Consider the following 17,790-nt stretch of genomic DNA (forward strand, 5'->3'; position numbering starts at 1 on the left):
TGTATAGAAACGTGATTTTATGAGAAAATATAGATTGCTTTGTTTTGGGGTTTCACCAGATTTTTGTAAAATAAAGTATTGTCTTTCAATCGGTGTAAATTTAAACGTATTGTGAAATTTGAATGCTAAATATAGTTTTGAAGCTCATAAAGGTAGGGTGATAAGCAGAACTATCTTACTGTGCCACACTTTGATGCAGTTTTTCCTCAAAAACAGTTTGGAAACAGTCAAGACATAAACAGGTGCATCTCACTCAATCTTTGGAGTACAAAGATCATCACCAGGAAGCTTACATTCTCCTCTTTCCAACAGTGTTAAACACTAAACAGTGTAACTCAATGTGTTCAATAGAGAGCCGCAGGAACGAGTCCGGAAATCATCGATGCTAACAGTCCTGGTTCTTCACTGTTTTCGCCTATGGGAGTTTTGAATGGGTTTTTGGCGCGATGCTTCTAATAATCTCTCTGGACAACGCTGGCTTAATCAAACGCGAACCAGTGTTTAGTAATATCATCTTCACACACGAGGACCACTTTTATGAGTTTTGAAGCTTTTACGTGCCGTTAAAAGGGCGGCTAGCTAGCAAACGGCTAAATGCTATACTGCAACATTATATGGTGTAACACATTTCCAACTTACGGTACTTACAAAAGATAGAAATACTTCAAAAAAAATTATACGTGCCTTATCATGGTCTGAGTTTAATGCTCCCACGAAAATGCTTTTCCACCGCCACAATCTTCTGAGGCTTGCTGAATACAATTACCTCCAGAATGCTTGTGTCATGTACCAAACTGTCCATAAACTAAATCATAAACTATCTGACCTCATTCCAATCTTCCATCCTACGCACACATATACCACCAGGAACAAAAACCAAATCACCGGTAAAAAACGAAGGCTAAAATGTACCAGTTTTAGTATCGTGTGCAGAGGACCACAGATTTGGAATGAGCTAGATGAGGAATTACAACAGTCACCTTCTATCACCATCTTCAAGAAAAAATAAAAAAAACAACTTCTATCAATGTATGTTTAATTTTCTGATTGTATTTTGCATATGAACGCTGCTTGTTTTGTTCTATTTATTTCTCTGGACTTATGTATAAATCTGTTATTGTGCAATGATCATCATAACGACTAATCTTCCTAACCATGACTCTGGGATTGTCTATTGTGTATGTCTGTTTGTACGTTGTTGTATCCTAGGATATCTGGCCAATATCCTGTCTGTTATATGTGGGCACCCGGGCCCCCTATCATAAGATTTAAATAGCTTCTTTGGGGTGACCCTTTCATGCATCCAATTACTGTAAATATATGTATGCAGCATGTACTGTATTCCATGTTATGATGTGTGAAATAAACTAAACTAAACTAAATGAGACTACACTGTTGAGTCGATGGGGATATATACGTCAATAACGTCACCTATGCGACAGTGTGTAGTTCTGGATTAGCTTAGCTCAAGCTTTTTACTTCTAGGGCTCGCATTTACGCTACAAAACTCATGAAAGTGGTCCTCATGTGTGAAGATTATCCGACTGAACTCTGGTTCGCGTTTGATTAATCTTGCATTGCCCAGAGACCGTATTTGAAGCATCGCGGCAAAAACCCATTCAAAAATCCCATAGACAGAAACAGTGAAGAACCAGGAAGTCCGGGACTTCCGCGTTCTGACTACAAAAATACGTCATCCCTGCGGCTCTCTATGTGACTGATTTTGATAGAGCAGTTCCAGATGTAAACAAAACAGCAGAATTGAGTGTCATTTGTAGTATTGAGGCCAGCATCTGTCCAGCAGCAGGCAACAGGCAACAGGCCTGATCATGCAGTCAACCAGGCACCCAGTCCAGCTGTGCAAGGGCCTGTTCTTTATATCGGTGTGTGAAAAGCCCTATCTCTAGTGTTGAATTTACACTTTTCAAACAGCTGATTTAGGGCTGGGCGATAATTGAATATTATCGTTTATAGTCTTTCATTGGAATCATATTGTGATGACATGGTGATTTTGGGATAGCATGTACTATCTCAATTAATAACAAGCACATTTTTCTCAAAAGACATTTTCTTTAAGACAAAATGAAATATGATTTTTTTTTAAGTTATATCATTTGAATATTTCTATTTTGTTTGACATCACACCTAACATTACCTGTTCAACTGGATATAATGAGATTTTGCCTACGTGAGCCATATTGTGATCTACAGTATATCGATACAGAAAAAAAAAATCTTTGTGATTATCGTGATATTGATTTCAACCATATCGCCCAGCCCTGAGCTGACTGATAGGGATAGAACAACATTTGAGGAGCGTGGTATCAACAGCTTCAATATCGAACTGCTGAATCCCAGTTTCCATTCAACAATAAGCTAAGGCCTCTTCCAGGAGGTGGGCTGGGTGGGCCGGGAGTCCGAGCCTGGTTATGGGTTCTCTACCTCCAGTTGCACCGAGGCCCGGGTGGACACGGGCAGGTACCTTGCAGAGCATTGCCCAGCAGGGCGTCGAGCTCGGGGTTACCTTGCAGAGCGTTGCCCAGCAGGGCGTCAAGCTCGGGGTTGAATTCGGCTTTCTCCTTCAGCATGTGGAACAGCAGCTGGTTCTGGGTGGCGCTGGTGATCTCTGTCTGCTTCAGGCGGCCTTCCATTACCTTCACCTGGGACTCCTTCTGGGCCGCCTGCAGACCCTGATGACATCAGACAGCAGCCATTAAACACGGCTTGTGCCCCTTCTACTCTAGACTTGGATTTTTTGGGTTACATTTGGACATGTTGGTCAGTTTCAAGATGATGTATGCTGAAAAGGTCTGGGCATTAGAGACACTGCGAAGCGCGTCACAGTTCGAAAGCCACACCAGAGTCGTGCAGCGGGTCAGGTACCCGTGGGTACCCGCGGGTTACCCGCAAAAAGCTTGTGTAACGGGTAAAAAAAATACTTCTATAAATTCACGGGTACGGGCATGGGTAAACATGAACTAAACGCGGGCGGGCAGTGCTTGGGAACAATAATTGACTGTATTAGAGCCATCTATGTTTTTGTTGCACTCAGGCTGAATTCACAGTCACTACGGTAATCTCTGGTGCATGACGTGGGTAGTGTGTGTGTGTGCTGTTCCGGAAGTCAGGCAGACAGAGCGAGAGGAGAGATTTTGTTACCCCCTGTCAAACAGTTGTTTTACGCTTTGTTTCTCTACATAACCGGCATGTTTCAAGTGTGCATACTGCATTGTTTGATGCTATGGACTGCACAACATAAACATTTAAAACTCAGCCGCGGGAGTCAACGTGACTGGAGACAACGAGACGCTCTCTGGTTTCCATAACACGTGCAAGTGGTGGAGAGATAACGTTAGTTATAGGACATTGTAAAACTGCATTTCTGTCAGCGGAACAGCGATCATAAAGGCAGCGTGGATTATACCGGACACCACTCAGGTGGTGGAACAGATTTGGGCCAGGTTCGGTCGTGCCCGCGTCGATCTCTTCACATCGCGGCGCGCGACGCACTGCCCATTGTGGTTCTCGATCCAGGAGGACAGCCCCCCGTTGGGACACGACGCGTTGGCGAACGCGTGGCCACGGGAAAGGCTTTATGCGTTTCCACCGATCCCCCTGATCCGTCAGGTGTTGGACAGGGTGAAGGAACAGCGTCTCCGGCTCGTTCTAGTGGCTCCGTTCTGGCCCAGGCAGACGTGGTTTGCGGACCTGGTCTCCCTGGCGCAGGGCCCGCCTTGGGCATTGCCGGTGCGGGCCGATCTCCTATCCCAGGCGGAGGGGGAGGTGTTCCACCCCTCCCCAGGCAGGTGGAAGTTAGCAGTCTGGCTCCTGAACGGGACCAGTTGCTAGCACGGGGCTTGCCCGACAATGTGGTGCGCACTATTCAGAGTGCTAAGGCTGCTTTGACCCGCACTCAGTACGCGTACAAGTGGCGGGTTTTTTCGCGATGGTGCACAAGTAAGGGTGTGGATCCAGTGAACTGCAGCGTGCGTCCAGTTCTCTGTTTCCTTCAAAGCCTGCTTGACGCGGGCCAGTCCCCGCAGTCGCTGAAGGTGTACGTAGCCGCGATTTCGGCTTGCCACATGGGGATTGAAGGGACCCCCGTGGGGGTGTGCCCTTTGGTCTCGCGCTTCATGAAGGGGGCGCGTAAACTGCGCCCGCCGGTGCGGTGCGTTTTTCCCAAATGGGACCTGGTTACGGTGCTGGACGGGCTAACGGGTCATCCGTTTGAGCCCTTGGACTCCGCCGATTTGAAGTTTCTGTCCTTAAAGACCGCACTGCTGCTGGCCTTATCGTCAGGAAAGAGAGTCGGTGACCTGATTGCCCTCTCAGTGCAGCAGGCCTGTATGGTTTTTGGGGACGATGGGCGCAGGGTTACGTTGCGACCTAACCCGGCGTACCAGCCCAAGAATATTAATGCCAGCTATAGGTCTATGGTTATAGACTTATCGGCATTCTGTCCCCCGCCGTTCAGTTCGGTGAGGAGAGACGTTTGCACATGCTGTGCCCCGTAAGGGCGCTCTCGGCCTATGTGGCCAGGACGCGCTCATTACGCATTACAGATCAGCTGTTGGTCTGCTTTGGGCAAAGGGCCCAGGGCGGACCCCTTTCCAAGGATCGCTTATCACACTGGATAGTGGAGGCGATCACGTTGGCATACTCTGCCGTGGGCAAGGTTCCCCCGGAGGGTATCAAGGCGCATTCTACGCGAGGTGTTGCGACATCCTCTGCGTTGTTGCGTGGTGTGTCGGTGGAGGACATGTGTGCCGCGGCCTCATGGTCCTCTCATCACACTTTTGTCAGGTACTACAGTCTCGACGTGTCCGGTTCGCAGTTCGCGCACGCGGTGCTGTCGGTGGCAAGAAAGTAGTATCGTTGCCACTCTAATATGTCAGGCATAAACGTTGCCATATAGCCGTGGTTCACCGGTGCCTTTCGGGTCGCCCTGTGGGTGCTCCCGGCAGCAAGGTCGGTTGAATTGAGGCACTAGTGAGAGCTTGAGTTCGAAACGAAGTAAAACGTTAGGGTTGTGCTACAACCCGGGTTTTACGAGTGAGAACGAGAGCTCTCACTACCCAGCCTTGCTGCGTCGATGCGTCTCTGGGTGCGTCGGATCTCAGCTGGCTGGAAGAAATGAGTGGCGGACCCTGGGCTGACTGGCCGTGACGTAGTCACGGGGGGAGGTGGGTGGCCCAGTCAGCCCCAGGGGGGCACCACGTCACCTAAAGGGGCGTGGTCAGGTTTTAATGTAAAGTAATTTTTGGAGCAAAAATGACAGTCTTCCATGGTGCTGCGTACGCAGCGAACAAGGCACTAGTGAGAGCTCTCGTTCTCACTCGTAAAACCCGGGTTGTAGCACAACCCTAACGTTTTTCCTAGTAGACAAATCTGTCAAAGAATTATTTCAGCACACTGCCTCCGACAGAGAGAAGGTCCATTGAAAAAACAAACTTAATGGCCTCCAACAATGTCCTTTTTCATTAATGTTACTCCAATAAAGCTGGATAAATAATCCCACACAGCGGCCTGACGTGAAATACTTTGACATTTACCAGTAATGTTACTTAATTTAATCACCATGTAAGAGAATATATATTGATATTTAACAAATCCACTTTATTTAAAAATCTGAAATGCAGCTATGCTTTCAGACTAGTTTGAGTGACTGGCATGACTTACTGTTTACGTGGATTGATGCTAAGTCAACTATTGTATGTTAACTAACAAGTCAGTGAGATTTGACATTACTTTTGCACCCTGTACTGGCAGTCAATACAGAGCAAAATATCCTGACCCACACATGAACAGTGACATCATCTAGCAGCGCTTTTGAAATGTTCATCTTTCTAGCAAATCTAGGTAAATTTCAGAAAGCAGTGTCCTGTCTTGTCTGAGGTGAAATGCAAATGAACTAAGTTAAAATGATCAAATGTTTCATGTCCTCTTTAATTTCATTGAGAACTAGAACGACCGCACCACAGATCTATGCCTCCGCCAACAAATGAGCAGTCAACATCCATGTCTGTCCAGACCACTGAGCTAAATGGTCCAGACTCTTACACCCTTTCCCTGGCCCCTTCCCACCACACACACCCCCTAGCCATCCCCTTACACACCCCTCAAATCCCAACTCTCTACGACCTTCCTATCGCTAGCTATGGCCCCTTTTCCCTTTCCCTCACCACACCCCCTCCCAGCCCTCGAATCAGGACTCTCTAAGACTTTTCTATCACTAGCTATGGCTGCTTTTAACTAGCCCCGCCCCCTTTCCTTGATGGAACGGTCATGCATACAGTCACTGTGACCTTGAACTTTGACCACCAAAATGTAATCAGTTCATCCTTCAGCTCCAGGTGGATGTTTGAGCCCAATTTGAATTTGAATGAGATACTGCATTAACGAGCCTGAAATGGGGGGTCATGAGGTCACAGTGATGTTGAACTTTGACCACCACAAACCTAAGCACTCCATCCTGGAGTCCAAGTGGACGTTTAAACGAAATTTTAAGAAATTCCGCCAAGGCTGAGATATCGAGTTAACAAGCATGAAACGGGCGGTCATGAGGTCACAGTGACCTTGAACTTTGACCACCAAATTGGAACAGTTCATCATTGAGTCCAAGTGGACATTTGAGCCAGATTTTAAGAAATTCCATCAAAGCTTTCCTGAGATATTGTGTTAACAAGCTTGAAAATTAATAAATGAATGAATGAATGGTTTATTTTCGGTCATACGTTATAATGAACCACAAACAAAATGTAATAATTTGTGTGAATATACAGCAAGAGAACATCATCATACATGTATATATCAAACCATTTCTCACAAATAAAATGTATACAATAAATGACCGAAAAAAGGAATAGGCTGAAGCCAAGGCTTATTTTTTGCCGATCCTGTATAATCCATTCGAAAAACCCTGAATATCTGCAGCAAAATAAAGAATAGAAAGAAAGACAGAGAATTTACTGTAAATTATAATCCTGAATTATTTTACTTTTTAAGGCTTTTTTAAACCTCAACAATGATGTACACAATTGCAAATCATCACTAAGGCTATTCCATAGTTTAACTCCCAAACATGAAACACATCTAGATTTTACATTAATTCTCGCTTTGCATGTTTTAAAAATGCATAACCCTCTTAAATTATAATTTCCTTCTCTTAATTAATTTTTTTTTTAATACAAACTGGAAGGATTTTGCTCCTAACACGGAAAACAATTTCTAAAGTTTTTTATATACACAATATCTACATATTTTAAGGTGCAGGACCTTAGTGAATAGTGGATTGGTCGATTCAAGGTAACCACAAATGGCAGGTGTGAGGTCACAGTGACCTTGAACTTTAACCTTTGACCACCAAAATCTATTCAGTTCATCCTTGAGTCCAACATAGATGTTTGAGCCAAATTCAAAGAAATTCCGTCAAGGCGTGAAATATTGCATTAACGAGCATGAAAGGGGCGGTCGTGAGGTCACAGTGATCTTGAACTTTGACCTATGACCAATAAAGTCTAATCAGTTCATCCTTGAGTCCAAGTGGACGTTTCAGCCAAATAAAATTAAAAATCTGTCTAGGCGTTCCTGAGATATCGCGTTAACGAGTTTGAAAATGGCATTTGTGTGGTCACAGTGACCTTGAACTTTGACCACCAAAATTTTATCAGTTAATCTTTGAGTCCAAGTGGACATTTGAGCCAAATTGGAAGAAATTCCGTGAAGGCGTTACTGATATATCGCGTTACGAGCTTGAAAATGGGGTTCGTGAGGTTACAGTGACCTTGAACTTTGACCGGCATCTCTCGGCCTGTCTCGGAGGGGAGTCCCCAGATGGGGGTCCGCTGCTGTGGCCTGGTGGGTGGGCCCGTCCCCCGCGTGGCCTGCTCTCACGCTCTCAGTCACTATGCTGGTGGCTGGGGGCTGGGGGGGCGGGTCGCGTGGGGGCTGGGTCCGCCTGGGCCGCAGCAATTGGCCCCTAGCACAACGACCTCACAAGGTTCCTCCTCAGCCAAGTCACTGGGGCAATCCATGCGGCGATCCATATGGTGGAAAGGTTTTCTTGCGTTCACTGGGGGTGAGGGGGTGCCGCTGTGTCCCGGCCTGGCCTTCCCTCCCACGCCATATGTGGGCGGGGGCCGGGTCGGGGGGCATCGGTGCTCTTCATCACTGGTCGAGGGCTGCCGGTTGGTTTAGAACAGCTTAGGTAGGCGATAGATTAGCTACAGCCTAAGGCTGACCTGTTAGTGTTCAGGCTAAAATCAGACTAGAGCAGGGTAGGATAGGCCAGATTAGGCTGTAGATTAGCTAGATACTATGTCCCAGTTAGCTCTGGTTAATGCTTAGAGTAGTCAGTTGTCTGATCTTCTCCCCCCCCCCTCTCTTTCCCCCTTTCCCCGCTTCTTCCCTTCTTCCCCCTTCTTGTTCTCCTTTCTTTCCATGCTCTTTCCTCCCCCACATCCCACCGCCCCCCCCTCCCTTCTCCTGCTCTCTCCTCATTCTCCCCCCCCTCTGCTCCTTCTCCTCTTCTCCCCTATTTTCCTGAATCCCTGCCACTTCCTGCTCTCCCTTCTCTCACATTCCCCCTGCTCTCCTTCCCCTGCACCTCTACTCTCTGTCCTCCCCCCTCTCTCACATTCCCCCTGCTCTCCTTCCCCTGCACCCTCCCACCTCTCCTTCTCTGTTCTCTCCTCCTCCACATTTCCCATTTTCTCCCCACCCTCGCCCTAATCCGGGCCCGTATCCTACTCCCTCCCTCCACCCTAGACCCTACCTCTACTCTACCTCCCCTGTACCCTTCCATCTCTCCTTCTCTGTTCTCTCCTCCTCTCTGTCCTCTCCCCTCTCTCACATTCCCACTGCTCTCCTTCCCCTGCGCCCTCCCACCTCTCCTTCTCTGTTCTCTCCTCCTCTCTGCCCTCTCCTCCCTCTCACATTCCCCCTGCTCTCCCTCCCCTGCACCCTCTCCTTCTCTGTTCTCTCCTCCTCCACATTTCCCATTTCTCCCCACCCTCGCCCTAATCCGGGCCCGTATCCTACTCCCTCCCCTCCCCCAACCCTAGACCCTACCCCTACCCTGGCTCTCCCTCCCCTGCACCCTCATCTCTCCTCCCCTGTTCTCTCCTCCTCCACATTTCCTATTTCCCCCCCACCTCCCCCCTCTCCTCCCTCCCTCCCTCCACCCTAGACCCTACCTCTACTCTACCTCCCCTGTACCCTTCCACCTCTCCTTCTCTGTTCTCTCCTCCTCTCTGTCCTCTCCCCTCTCTCACATTCCCACTGCTCTCCTTCCCCTGCGCCCTCTCACCTCTCCACATTTCCTATTTTCTCCCCACCTCCCCCCTCTCCTCCCTCTCCCTCCCTCCTCCACTCTCCTGCTTTCTTCAAATGTTCAAATGTTATCTTTATTCTGTATATTCTTGTTACTGTGTGTTAGCTAGAATCAGCTAGACATACTTTCTGTGAAGCCCTCTGAGACATGCTTGTGAATTAGGGCTATATAAATAAACTTGACTTGACTTGACTTGACCTTTCACTGCCAAAATCTAACCAGTTCATGCTTCAGTCCAACTGGACGTTTAAGGGCAAATTTAAAGAAATTCCGTCAGATATCGCGGTAACGAACATCGGACGGGTGTACAGACAGACGGACATACAACCCGAAACCATAATGCCTCCAGCCCGGCTATCGCCGGTGGAGGCATAAAAATGTACCAAAGCTGTAGAATCACATCTTACATATTTTGTGTTGTGTGTGTTATTTTGTTTACAAGTCAGTTGACAACTGCATAAGAATCACATTGCCCCTGTTTTATCCATGTTTGCTACAATGTAACCATATGCACACAATTGTGATTTCAGAATATATCAATTAGCTAATGAATGCCATTTAGTATTCGGTCATTAGGGCTGGTACCTTGTTGATAGCCATAGACATGAAGTGATCCAGCAGGAAACGAGATTCTGACAGGGTGCAGGAGCCAATCACAGCAGAGACGTCCACTGTGTCACCCTCCTCCTGGAAATACACAGTGTGAGGGATAATCCATCTCATTTCATTAACTCATTGAGTGCCAGCCACTTTTGGAAAACGGATGCTCCCAGTGCCAGCCCTTTCAGAGCGTTTTCAGTGATAACTCAAGACCCACAGAATATTGTGTGATATTACTATGTAAACACCGAACACGCCCAAAGAATGATGAGACTCTCTTGTATCATCAGCAAAAAAAAGTTTATTGATATCATTTTCCGTTCTTTAGTTATCAGCCAGAGAAGATAGGTTGATTTCACCAAAAACAGAGTTTCAAACTAGAAGCTGAGATAATGAGCCTTTTGTGAAATGAAGCAGTCAAGCACATCACTGACTCTGAAGCTAATATTTTCTGATGTAGTGACACCTCAAAAATAATTTCCTTCAATAAAAGAGCGAAAACAAAGGAATTTTGATGGCAAAATAATATTTTTTAGCTGCAACCAGCAGCGCTGGCCTTCTTGCTGGTCTTGATTTACTGCTGGTGGGCATCAGATATTCTACAGTAGCTTGTGTTTGCCAATCTGTCCATCAAGCCTGCTGTCTGGGTCGGTGTTGAATGGTGCCCTGCGGGCCCCACCCCCCTCAACTGCAAACTCCTCCTCCGTGGGAGTGTCTCTGGTGGCTCTCTGCTCTGAATTTTCCACTGCACGTTTCAAAGTGCGCTGCACCCAGCCTATTCTCACAGCACTCCGCCGTTTTTGTCGCCGGCTCCCAGCGCTTCCAGCTGAGAATAATTTATCTTTTCAGAAAGACGCTCGTGTCGGGTGCTCCTTTTCTGGCAACTAATCATGTGGAGGGGCTATCGCAACAGACAGAAAGGCTCAATTGTGGGAGCAGATTGCCTGCTGTTCACAGGCACAGCTAACGTTACAGCATGCATCGGTTTCCGTGTGCCCACTGCCCACGGCTTCTTCTCTGTTTTTTTCCTCACCTTTCTCTAATCTGGAGAGCACTGTCGCCACCTAATGGGTCCGTAAAATAGCTTATACACCTTCAAAATCCCCCATACTTTTACAGGAGATGCATCAGGCTTTGATCCACGTCCCACCGTCAAAAAACGCAATTGACGTCTTTAGACGTCATTGGCACTCAATGAGTTAAATAAAGGAGACACCAAAAGGACCTTGGTGAAGGAAAAAGCTCTACCCAAACTTTAATTTGAACTCGCTTTATTTATGTGGGACACCTACCACCCACATGACATCTAAACCTTTAGGCTGAGGGATGCACGATGATATCGGCATGTCATCGGCTTTAAAATGAAACTAGTGCAGTGTCCGTTCCCCAGTTCGAAGTCAATCGGACGGACAGTCCATGAAAGCCGTGATCTTATTAGTCGAATTGCGAAATTCAAAAGGAAATTCAACACTGCAATTTCTCAGGTTCCCAGCAGCGCACCCGCCAACTTTGAAGTCGATCAAACAAACGGTTCTCGAGATAAACTGCTTTTTGTGTTACCAGTAGGTGGCGCTATGACTATGCGTGTGTCCAAATTGCATGAAATGCGGCACCGCACTCTGTCGGGTTCCGAGGAGCGCACTCCCCAAGTTTGAAGTCAATAGACCCTTTTACAGCAGACGTCACAGGGGTAGTTGCGCATGCATCGCGGTATGCACAACTCCAGGAAACTCAAGCCAAAACGAGGGAGATCCCCGAAATACAGGAAAAACACGTCTTGTGCCATATGCGTATAGATGCTGGACATTCCCACTAGGAATATGACGATGTGCGGCACTGCAACTTTGGCGATGCATTGGCTCCTAGACCCATCCTGACAGTGAGTACGGTTAAGAAACCTCACCCCATTGAAAGAGTTATCTTATTTGTGTAAGGTAACCTGTCTGTTGCTAGCGAAGCTTTAAAATACGTGGAGGAGGCGTCAGGATCTTCCATATTTAGTTGTAAAGTTTTTGTAAACTTTCTGCAACGAATTCAGCTCTGCCCAAGAAATACGTCATGCTGTTTACAAACTGTAACGGACAAACGGTTCTCGAGGTAACCCACTTTTTGTGTTGGCAGTAGGTGGCGCTATGTCGAATTGCACACAATTTGGCACTGCAATAAGTTGAGTTCACAGCAGCACACTACCCAAGTTTGAAGTCGATCAGATGAACGGTTCTTGAGATAAACTGCTTTGTGTGTTGCCAGTAAGTGGTGCTATGCAGAATTGCACGAAATTCGGCACTGCACTCTGTGGGTTTCCTAGCATCGCACCCGCCATGTTTGAAGTTGATCGGACCAATGGTTCTGGAGATAAACCACTTTTTGTGTTTCCAGTAGGTGGCGCTATGCCGAATTGCATGAAATTTGGCACTGCACTCTGTCAGTGCCCCAGCAGCCCACTCCCCAAGTCTGAAGTAGATCGGATGAACGGTTCTTGAAATAAACCGCTGTTTGTGTTGCCAGTAGGTGGCACTATGACTATGCGCATCTCCAAATTGTATCTACATAACACTATTCACCTTATGACAGCATTGTATCTCCCTCTCTCTGTCCGTCTGTCCTTCGCGTATCTCGAGAACCATTGGTCAGATCGACTTTAAACTTGGGAAGTGCGCTAAGGGGGACCTGACAGAGTGCAGTGCCCTGTTTTCGTGCAATTCGGCATAGCGCCACCTACTGGCAGCAAAAAAAAAAGTTTATCTCAAGAACAGTTCATCGATCTCAGGGCATCACGGCCAGAGGGAGGGGCAATGGCGGCCATGGCCTCCATGTAATTCCCACCCTGGCACCACCTACTGGCAACACAAAAAGCAGTTTATCTTGAGAAACATTCGTCCGATTGACTTCAAACTTGGGGAGTGCGCTGCTCAGACCCCGATGGAGTGTGGTGCCGCATATTTCATGCAATTTGGAATTATGCATAGTCATAGTGCCTACTGGCACCACAAAAAGCGGTTTACTGTATCTCGAGAACCATTCATCCGATCGACTTCAAACTTGGCGGGTGCGTTGCTAGGAACCCGAGGAATTTCAGTGGTAAACTTTGTGCAATTCAACCAATAAGATCACAGCTCTCACGTATCTCCAGGACTGTCCGTCTGATCGACTTCTGTATGTCTGTCCTTCGCGTATCTTGAGAACCGTTTGTCGGATCGACTTCAAATTTGGCGAGTGCGCTTAGGGCGATCTGACTGAGTGCAGTGTGTGGGGGTAGCGCGCACAGGGTGGTGGATGAGGGGAACAGGCACTGCAGTAGTAGAGTGTTAATTCCACTACAGGAGATGTTCTCTGAAATTAAGTGGAAAATCATCCAAAAGAGTTGGAAAATGTCGGCATATCGGATATCTGCAATAAATAAATACATAAATACCGGTACATAAAAAAAAATCCAATATTGTGCATCCCTAGGCTTCCTCCCAAATGGCTCATTTCCACTACATGGTACTGCATAGCACGGCTCGTCTCAACTCGGCTTTACTCGTCTCGACCTGAAGTAGTCTCTGCTTCCACAAGTAGTACTCGCTCAATCTGCCCTCCGCCCACAACTGGTCGTCAGAGCGACGGCGCATATGTGCCGCCCTCCGCCTGTAACGTTCAAATTAAATCCCTACTTTTAAGTCATGTTAAGGCTGAACAAGGAGATCGATTTTATTTCACCAGAGCTGAAGGCAGCAAGACAAAAGACTGCTGGAAATAACAGAAGAGAAGGTAAGCGCCACTAAACTGGTATCCAGCATTGACAGTATCCACAGACACAGTAAACACGATTCTGCCTGACCAATCAGTCGTCCGTCATCGGACGGAGCAGCGCCAATACCAGCGGTGGAAATGGGCCAAAAGTCACCAGTGCTCCAGCTCACCTTGGCCTCCTCCATCTGCATGATGTTGGCCTGGCAGTCTGCGATGCTGTCATTGATGTAGTCGATGTTGGCTGTCAGCGCATCCACTTCCTCGTTCAGGGGAAGCACCGCCTTGTCTGCCTCTGGCCCCTCCCCCACCAGCCGCTCCCTCTTCCTGACCACCTTCTCCTTACGCTTGGTCAGCTCCTCCCGTTGCTGTGGAGAGATGGATAGACCATTTTGATTCAGCTGAGATCATTTAAGGGAAAAATATTAGCAAGCGCTCACCGAGGAGACACTTGTATACTGTACTTCTATTTTGGATTAGGCTTGGTTGGCTTGGATTACTGCATTGTATTTTGCGGTTGTTTATAGTTTGAGCTTTTAGACATACTGCATACAACCACACATTTACATTATTTGTCCCCCAACAAAGGGGGGGGGGGACTATGGATTGGTCTCCATTGTTAGTCACACTGTAACACTGACTTTGTGCCACTAGGGGGTAGGGCTGTCAAAATTGGCCCAAAATCATATCTGAATGAATATTTCCTCAACATATTTGTTCGAATATACTGTATTAGAATACTTTTTGCGTGCGTGGCAAGGCAAACCAACCCGAGAGCTTACAGTATATACTATTATATATACTATACTATACTTATACTTGTATTTATTTGAACATAAACTTTTTTTTTATTTCAACATAAACTTTTTATTTTTATTCAGTCAGTACTAATACAGTAGTAGCCTACAATTTTTTGTAATGTAATAACCAGGCAAACAATGTAGGTTTTTAAGTTGCCCTCTTGGCCAGGTTTTTTACCTGGTTAAATGTAAAATAATAATAATAATAATAATAATAATAATAATAATAATAATAATAATAATAATAATAATAATGACAGATGCACTGACAGATGCTCACGTAATTTTTGTAAGTCCAAGTCAAGTCTCAAATCTTTGAGCTAGCGTCCAAGTCAAGTCTCAAGTCTTTGGTCACCAGTCTCAAGTCTCTTATGGATGAGCGTTCTATCATCTGCTGCATGCCATCCAGTCTGCTTAGAACACTGCATAGCTAAAACTAAGGGATTCAAAGCATGTAGGCTACTGTATTGTCCACATCTATTAGCATACAGCATCAGCATTGATTAGTTGACATTATTATTAATAGACTTTTCCTTAATGTTAATACACACAAAAATAAAGCTTGTTCACAAGTCCCAAATCTCAAGTCCAAGTCAAGTCTCAAGTCTTTGAGGACAAGTCTCAAGTCACAGTGTGTGACTTAACACATTGACTGCCAGCCGTTTTTTTTTTGCTGTAGGTAGCTTCTGCCAGGCCGTTTTTTGAGGATTCTGGCTCATTTTACAAGAGCCGAGGATTCTTTTCTGCTTGGAGTTTGTGAACACGAAGTTCACAAAAGTACTAATAGAATGTGTGCTTTCTCTGTCTAAAAGAGTTAGTTTGTAGAGTTAGTAGTTATGTAGATATTAGCCGTTGAGTACAGCATGGTTTTAGCTGTCTGAGAGTGAAAGCTGAGATAATCGCAGTTTTGTGAAATTCAATCAAACAGGCAGAACAGTCACTTTAACCATTTATTTTTGGCATCAGTGAGAGATCAGACATCCAAACAATATAGTTCCGAACGCCCTCTCCTTCAACTCCTCCCTCCGTGGGCGTGTCTAGTGGCTTTCAGCCTGCGTTTGTCACAAGCGAGTGCTCTGCTGCTGCTGCTGCGAGTTTGAGCAGCCTCCCTCCCTGGCAGCGAGTTTGAGCAGCCTCCCTCCCTGGCAGCGAGTTTGAGCAGCCTCCCTCCCTGGCAGCGAGTGTGGATAGGGCTCACTCGTCTCTTGGGTTTGAGAGCCCCGATGAAGCCCCGTGCGACTCTAGGCTTTATGCTGCCCACCCAGTCCATTTCTGGAACCCCCCACCGCAGCAGCGCGAAAGCGTCCCCGCCTACAGTATGAGAATGAGGCTCGTTCGTTTCTGGGTTTTCGGAATGCGTGCGATTCTGGCCTTTCTGCGGGCGTTTCAAAGTGTGTTTCACCCATAATATATTATGCAAATTTGCAATCCCCCGTGTGCTGCTGCTGGCGCGGCCCGAGAGCGGCGAGTCTGGTGACTGATGACTGTAAAATCGGCAAGCCATTTCCTTGAGAATGGAGGAAGCAGCCGCGGGAGGCGGCTGCTTTTGGTTGACTTTCTCTCTGTCGGGAGGGCACCGTCGCCACCTAGCTGGTCGGTAAAATAGATTATACACATTCTCTTCCTCCAATTCTGGGATAGGAGACGTAAAAGGGGTTGATCGATGTCCCACCGTCAAAAAAAAAAAATGTTTATGTAAGCCGAGATATCTCGTCCTTGGCACTCAACGGTTGGATCATGTAAGCCGAGATATCTCGTCCTTGGCACTCAACGTGTTAAGTGCGACTCACATCTCGGGGCACTGATGACATCATCAGTGATGTCACAACACTGATGACATAACTGGTGACATCATCAGTGATGTCAGAATGCACAATTGCTCAAGTGACATCACTGATGACATCATAAGTGTGTGGCAGAATTCAAAATATTATTTTTCCGTGAAGTTTCAAGCTTTATTTCGCGAGAATTTGCAGTAGTTGTTTACAGTACCATTTACAGTAAAACATTTGATGCACTGTGTGTGGGGTACATTTTGGATCAAACAAAAATCTGTGAATTTTTTGTGTAGGACAGTCTAAGGATGCAGATGATGAAGTTTGGTGTCGTTTGAAGGAAAAAAGTGGGAGGAGTAGGGTTTAATTCGTTTTACAGATTTAGCAGTTTTGCAGTCTTTGGACTTCATAATTGGCCATAGGTTGCAGTGTACAAAAGTTTCTCCTCACTTGGGCCCACATTTCGGTGAAAGTTGCAAAGCCGTAGCACGTATGCCTGATTTTTTATGAATTTTAAAATTTTGAAACTTTAGACGGTCACTGTAGCGCCACCATCAGGTCTATTGGTGCCAAATTCACGTCAACGAATGGGGTCTGGACCTTTGTGCAAAGTTTGGTTTATTTTCATGCATGGGAAGTCCAACTTCCCAGGAGGAGGAGGAGGAGGAGGAGGAGGAGGAGGAGGAGAAGAAGAAGGAGGAGGAGAAGGAGAAGGAGAAGGAGGAGAAGAAGAAGAAGAAGAAGAAGAAGAAGAATAATAATAAGAAGAAGAATATTGGCAAATACAATAAGTGGCCCTGCCGCTTCACTGGCCCGGCCACTAACAACAATAATAAATGTTAATATTAATTTTCATATTCGAATATATATTCGAATATAGAATATTCTTTGACAGCCCTACTAGGGGGCGGCATTGACAATGAATGGGGACTCAGTGGTCGAGCAATACAGTTCAAGTTATTATAGGTAACATAATAGTCTACACACGCTACACACTTGGAGACATCAGACTGGGTTGATGTGTTGAATGACAGTCAATGGAATTTGTTTAAAGGTCCCATTCCGTGCAAAAGCTGTTTTTACTTGTAAATGCATATATACTGCTGTCATCCCTCCCTGTAATGAGTGGTCACAACCTCAGAACTGCCAGAGTTGGATTTGTCCCTATCCAGCTTCCCCCTGCAGTCTCCTTCAAGCCACGCCCCTTACACCCTGTTCCCCCAGACGGGTTAATGTGATGTCACTCGGTTCCTTAAGCATACTGCGTGCGGTCTCTCTCACACAAGCTACCTGCACCATTTTGTCTATAGCCACAAAATTAACACTTCTAGCTGGAGCGACGCCAACTGTACGTGATCCAGCAACTGCGGAGGTGCATTCGGTAAGTCTAGGCATTTTGAGATGTCCTCTTTAGCGTAGCAACCGTTAAGTTAGCGATAGCTCGTTGCTAACGTTAGTTGTGGACACAACCTAGCGTGCTGGTCCACAGACGCTAATCTGATTGGCCGCTGGGCGCATGGGGCGGGCTCTCCCTCAGCAGCCAATGGGAACT

General features: G+C 46.5%; 1 protein-coding gene across 2 annotated transcripts in view; it reads right to left on the minus strand.

Moving 5' to 3' along the window:
- The window catches only part of LOC310800349 (kinesin-like protein KIF21A), a 102,069-nt gene that overhangs the window by 35,252 nt on the left and 49,027 nt on the right, over positions 1 to 17,790 (minus strand). For both annotated transcript variants that reach the window (XM_083662948.1, XM_083662949.1), the window contains 3 exons: positions 13,837 to 14,031; positions 9,917 to 10,018; positions 2,525 to 2,690 (listed from right to left, as the gene is read on the minus strand). In XM_083662948.1, coding sequence (XP_083519074.1) covers positions 2,525 to 2,690; positions 9,917 to 10,018; positions 13,837 to 14,031 — 463 coding nt within the window. The remainder of the gene's footprint in view (positions 1 to 2,524; positions 2,691 to 9,916; positions 10,019 to 13,836; positions 14,032 to 17,790) is intronic.

The sequence above is a fragment of the Poromitra crassiceps genome (assembly GCF_964638095.1).
Source record: "Poromitra crassiceps genome assembly, chromosome: 30".
NCBI lineage: Eukaryota > Metazoa > Chordata > Actinopteri > Beryciformes > Melamphaidae > Poromitra > Poromitra crassiceps.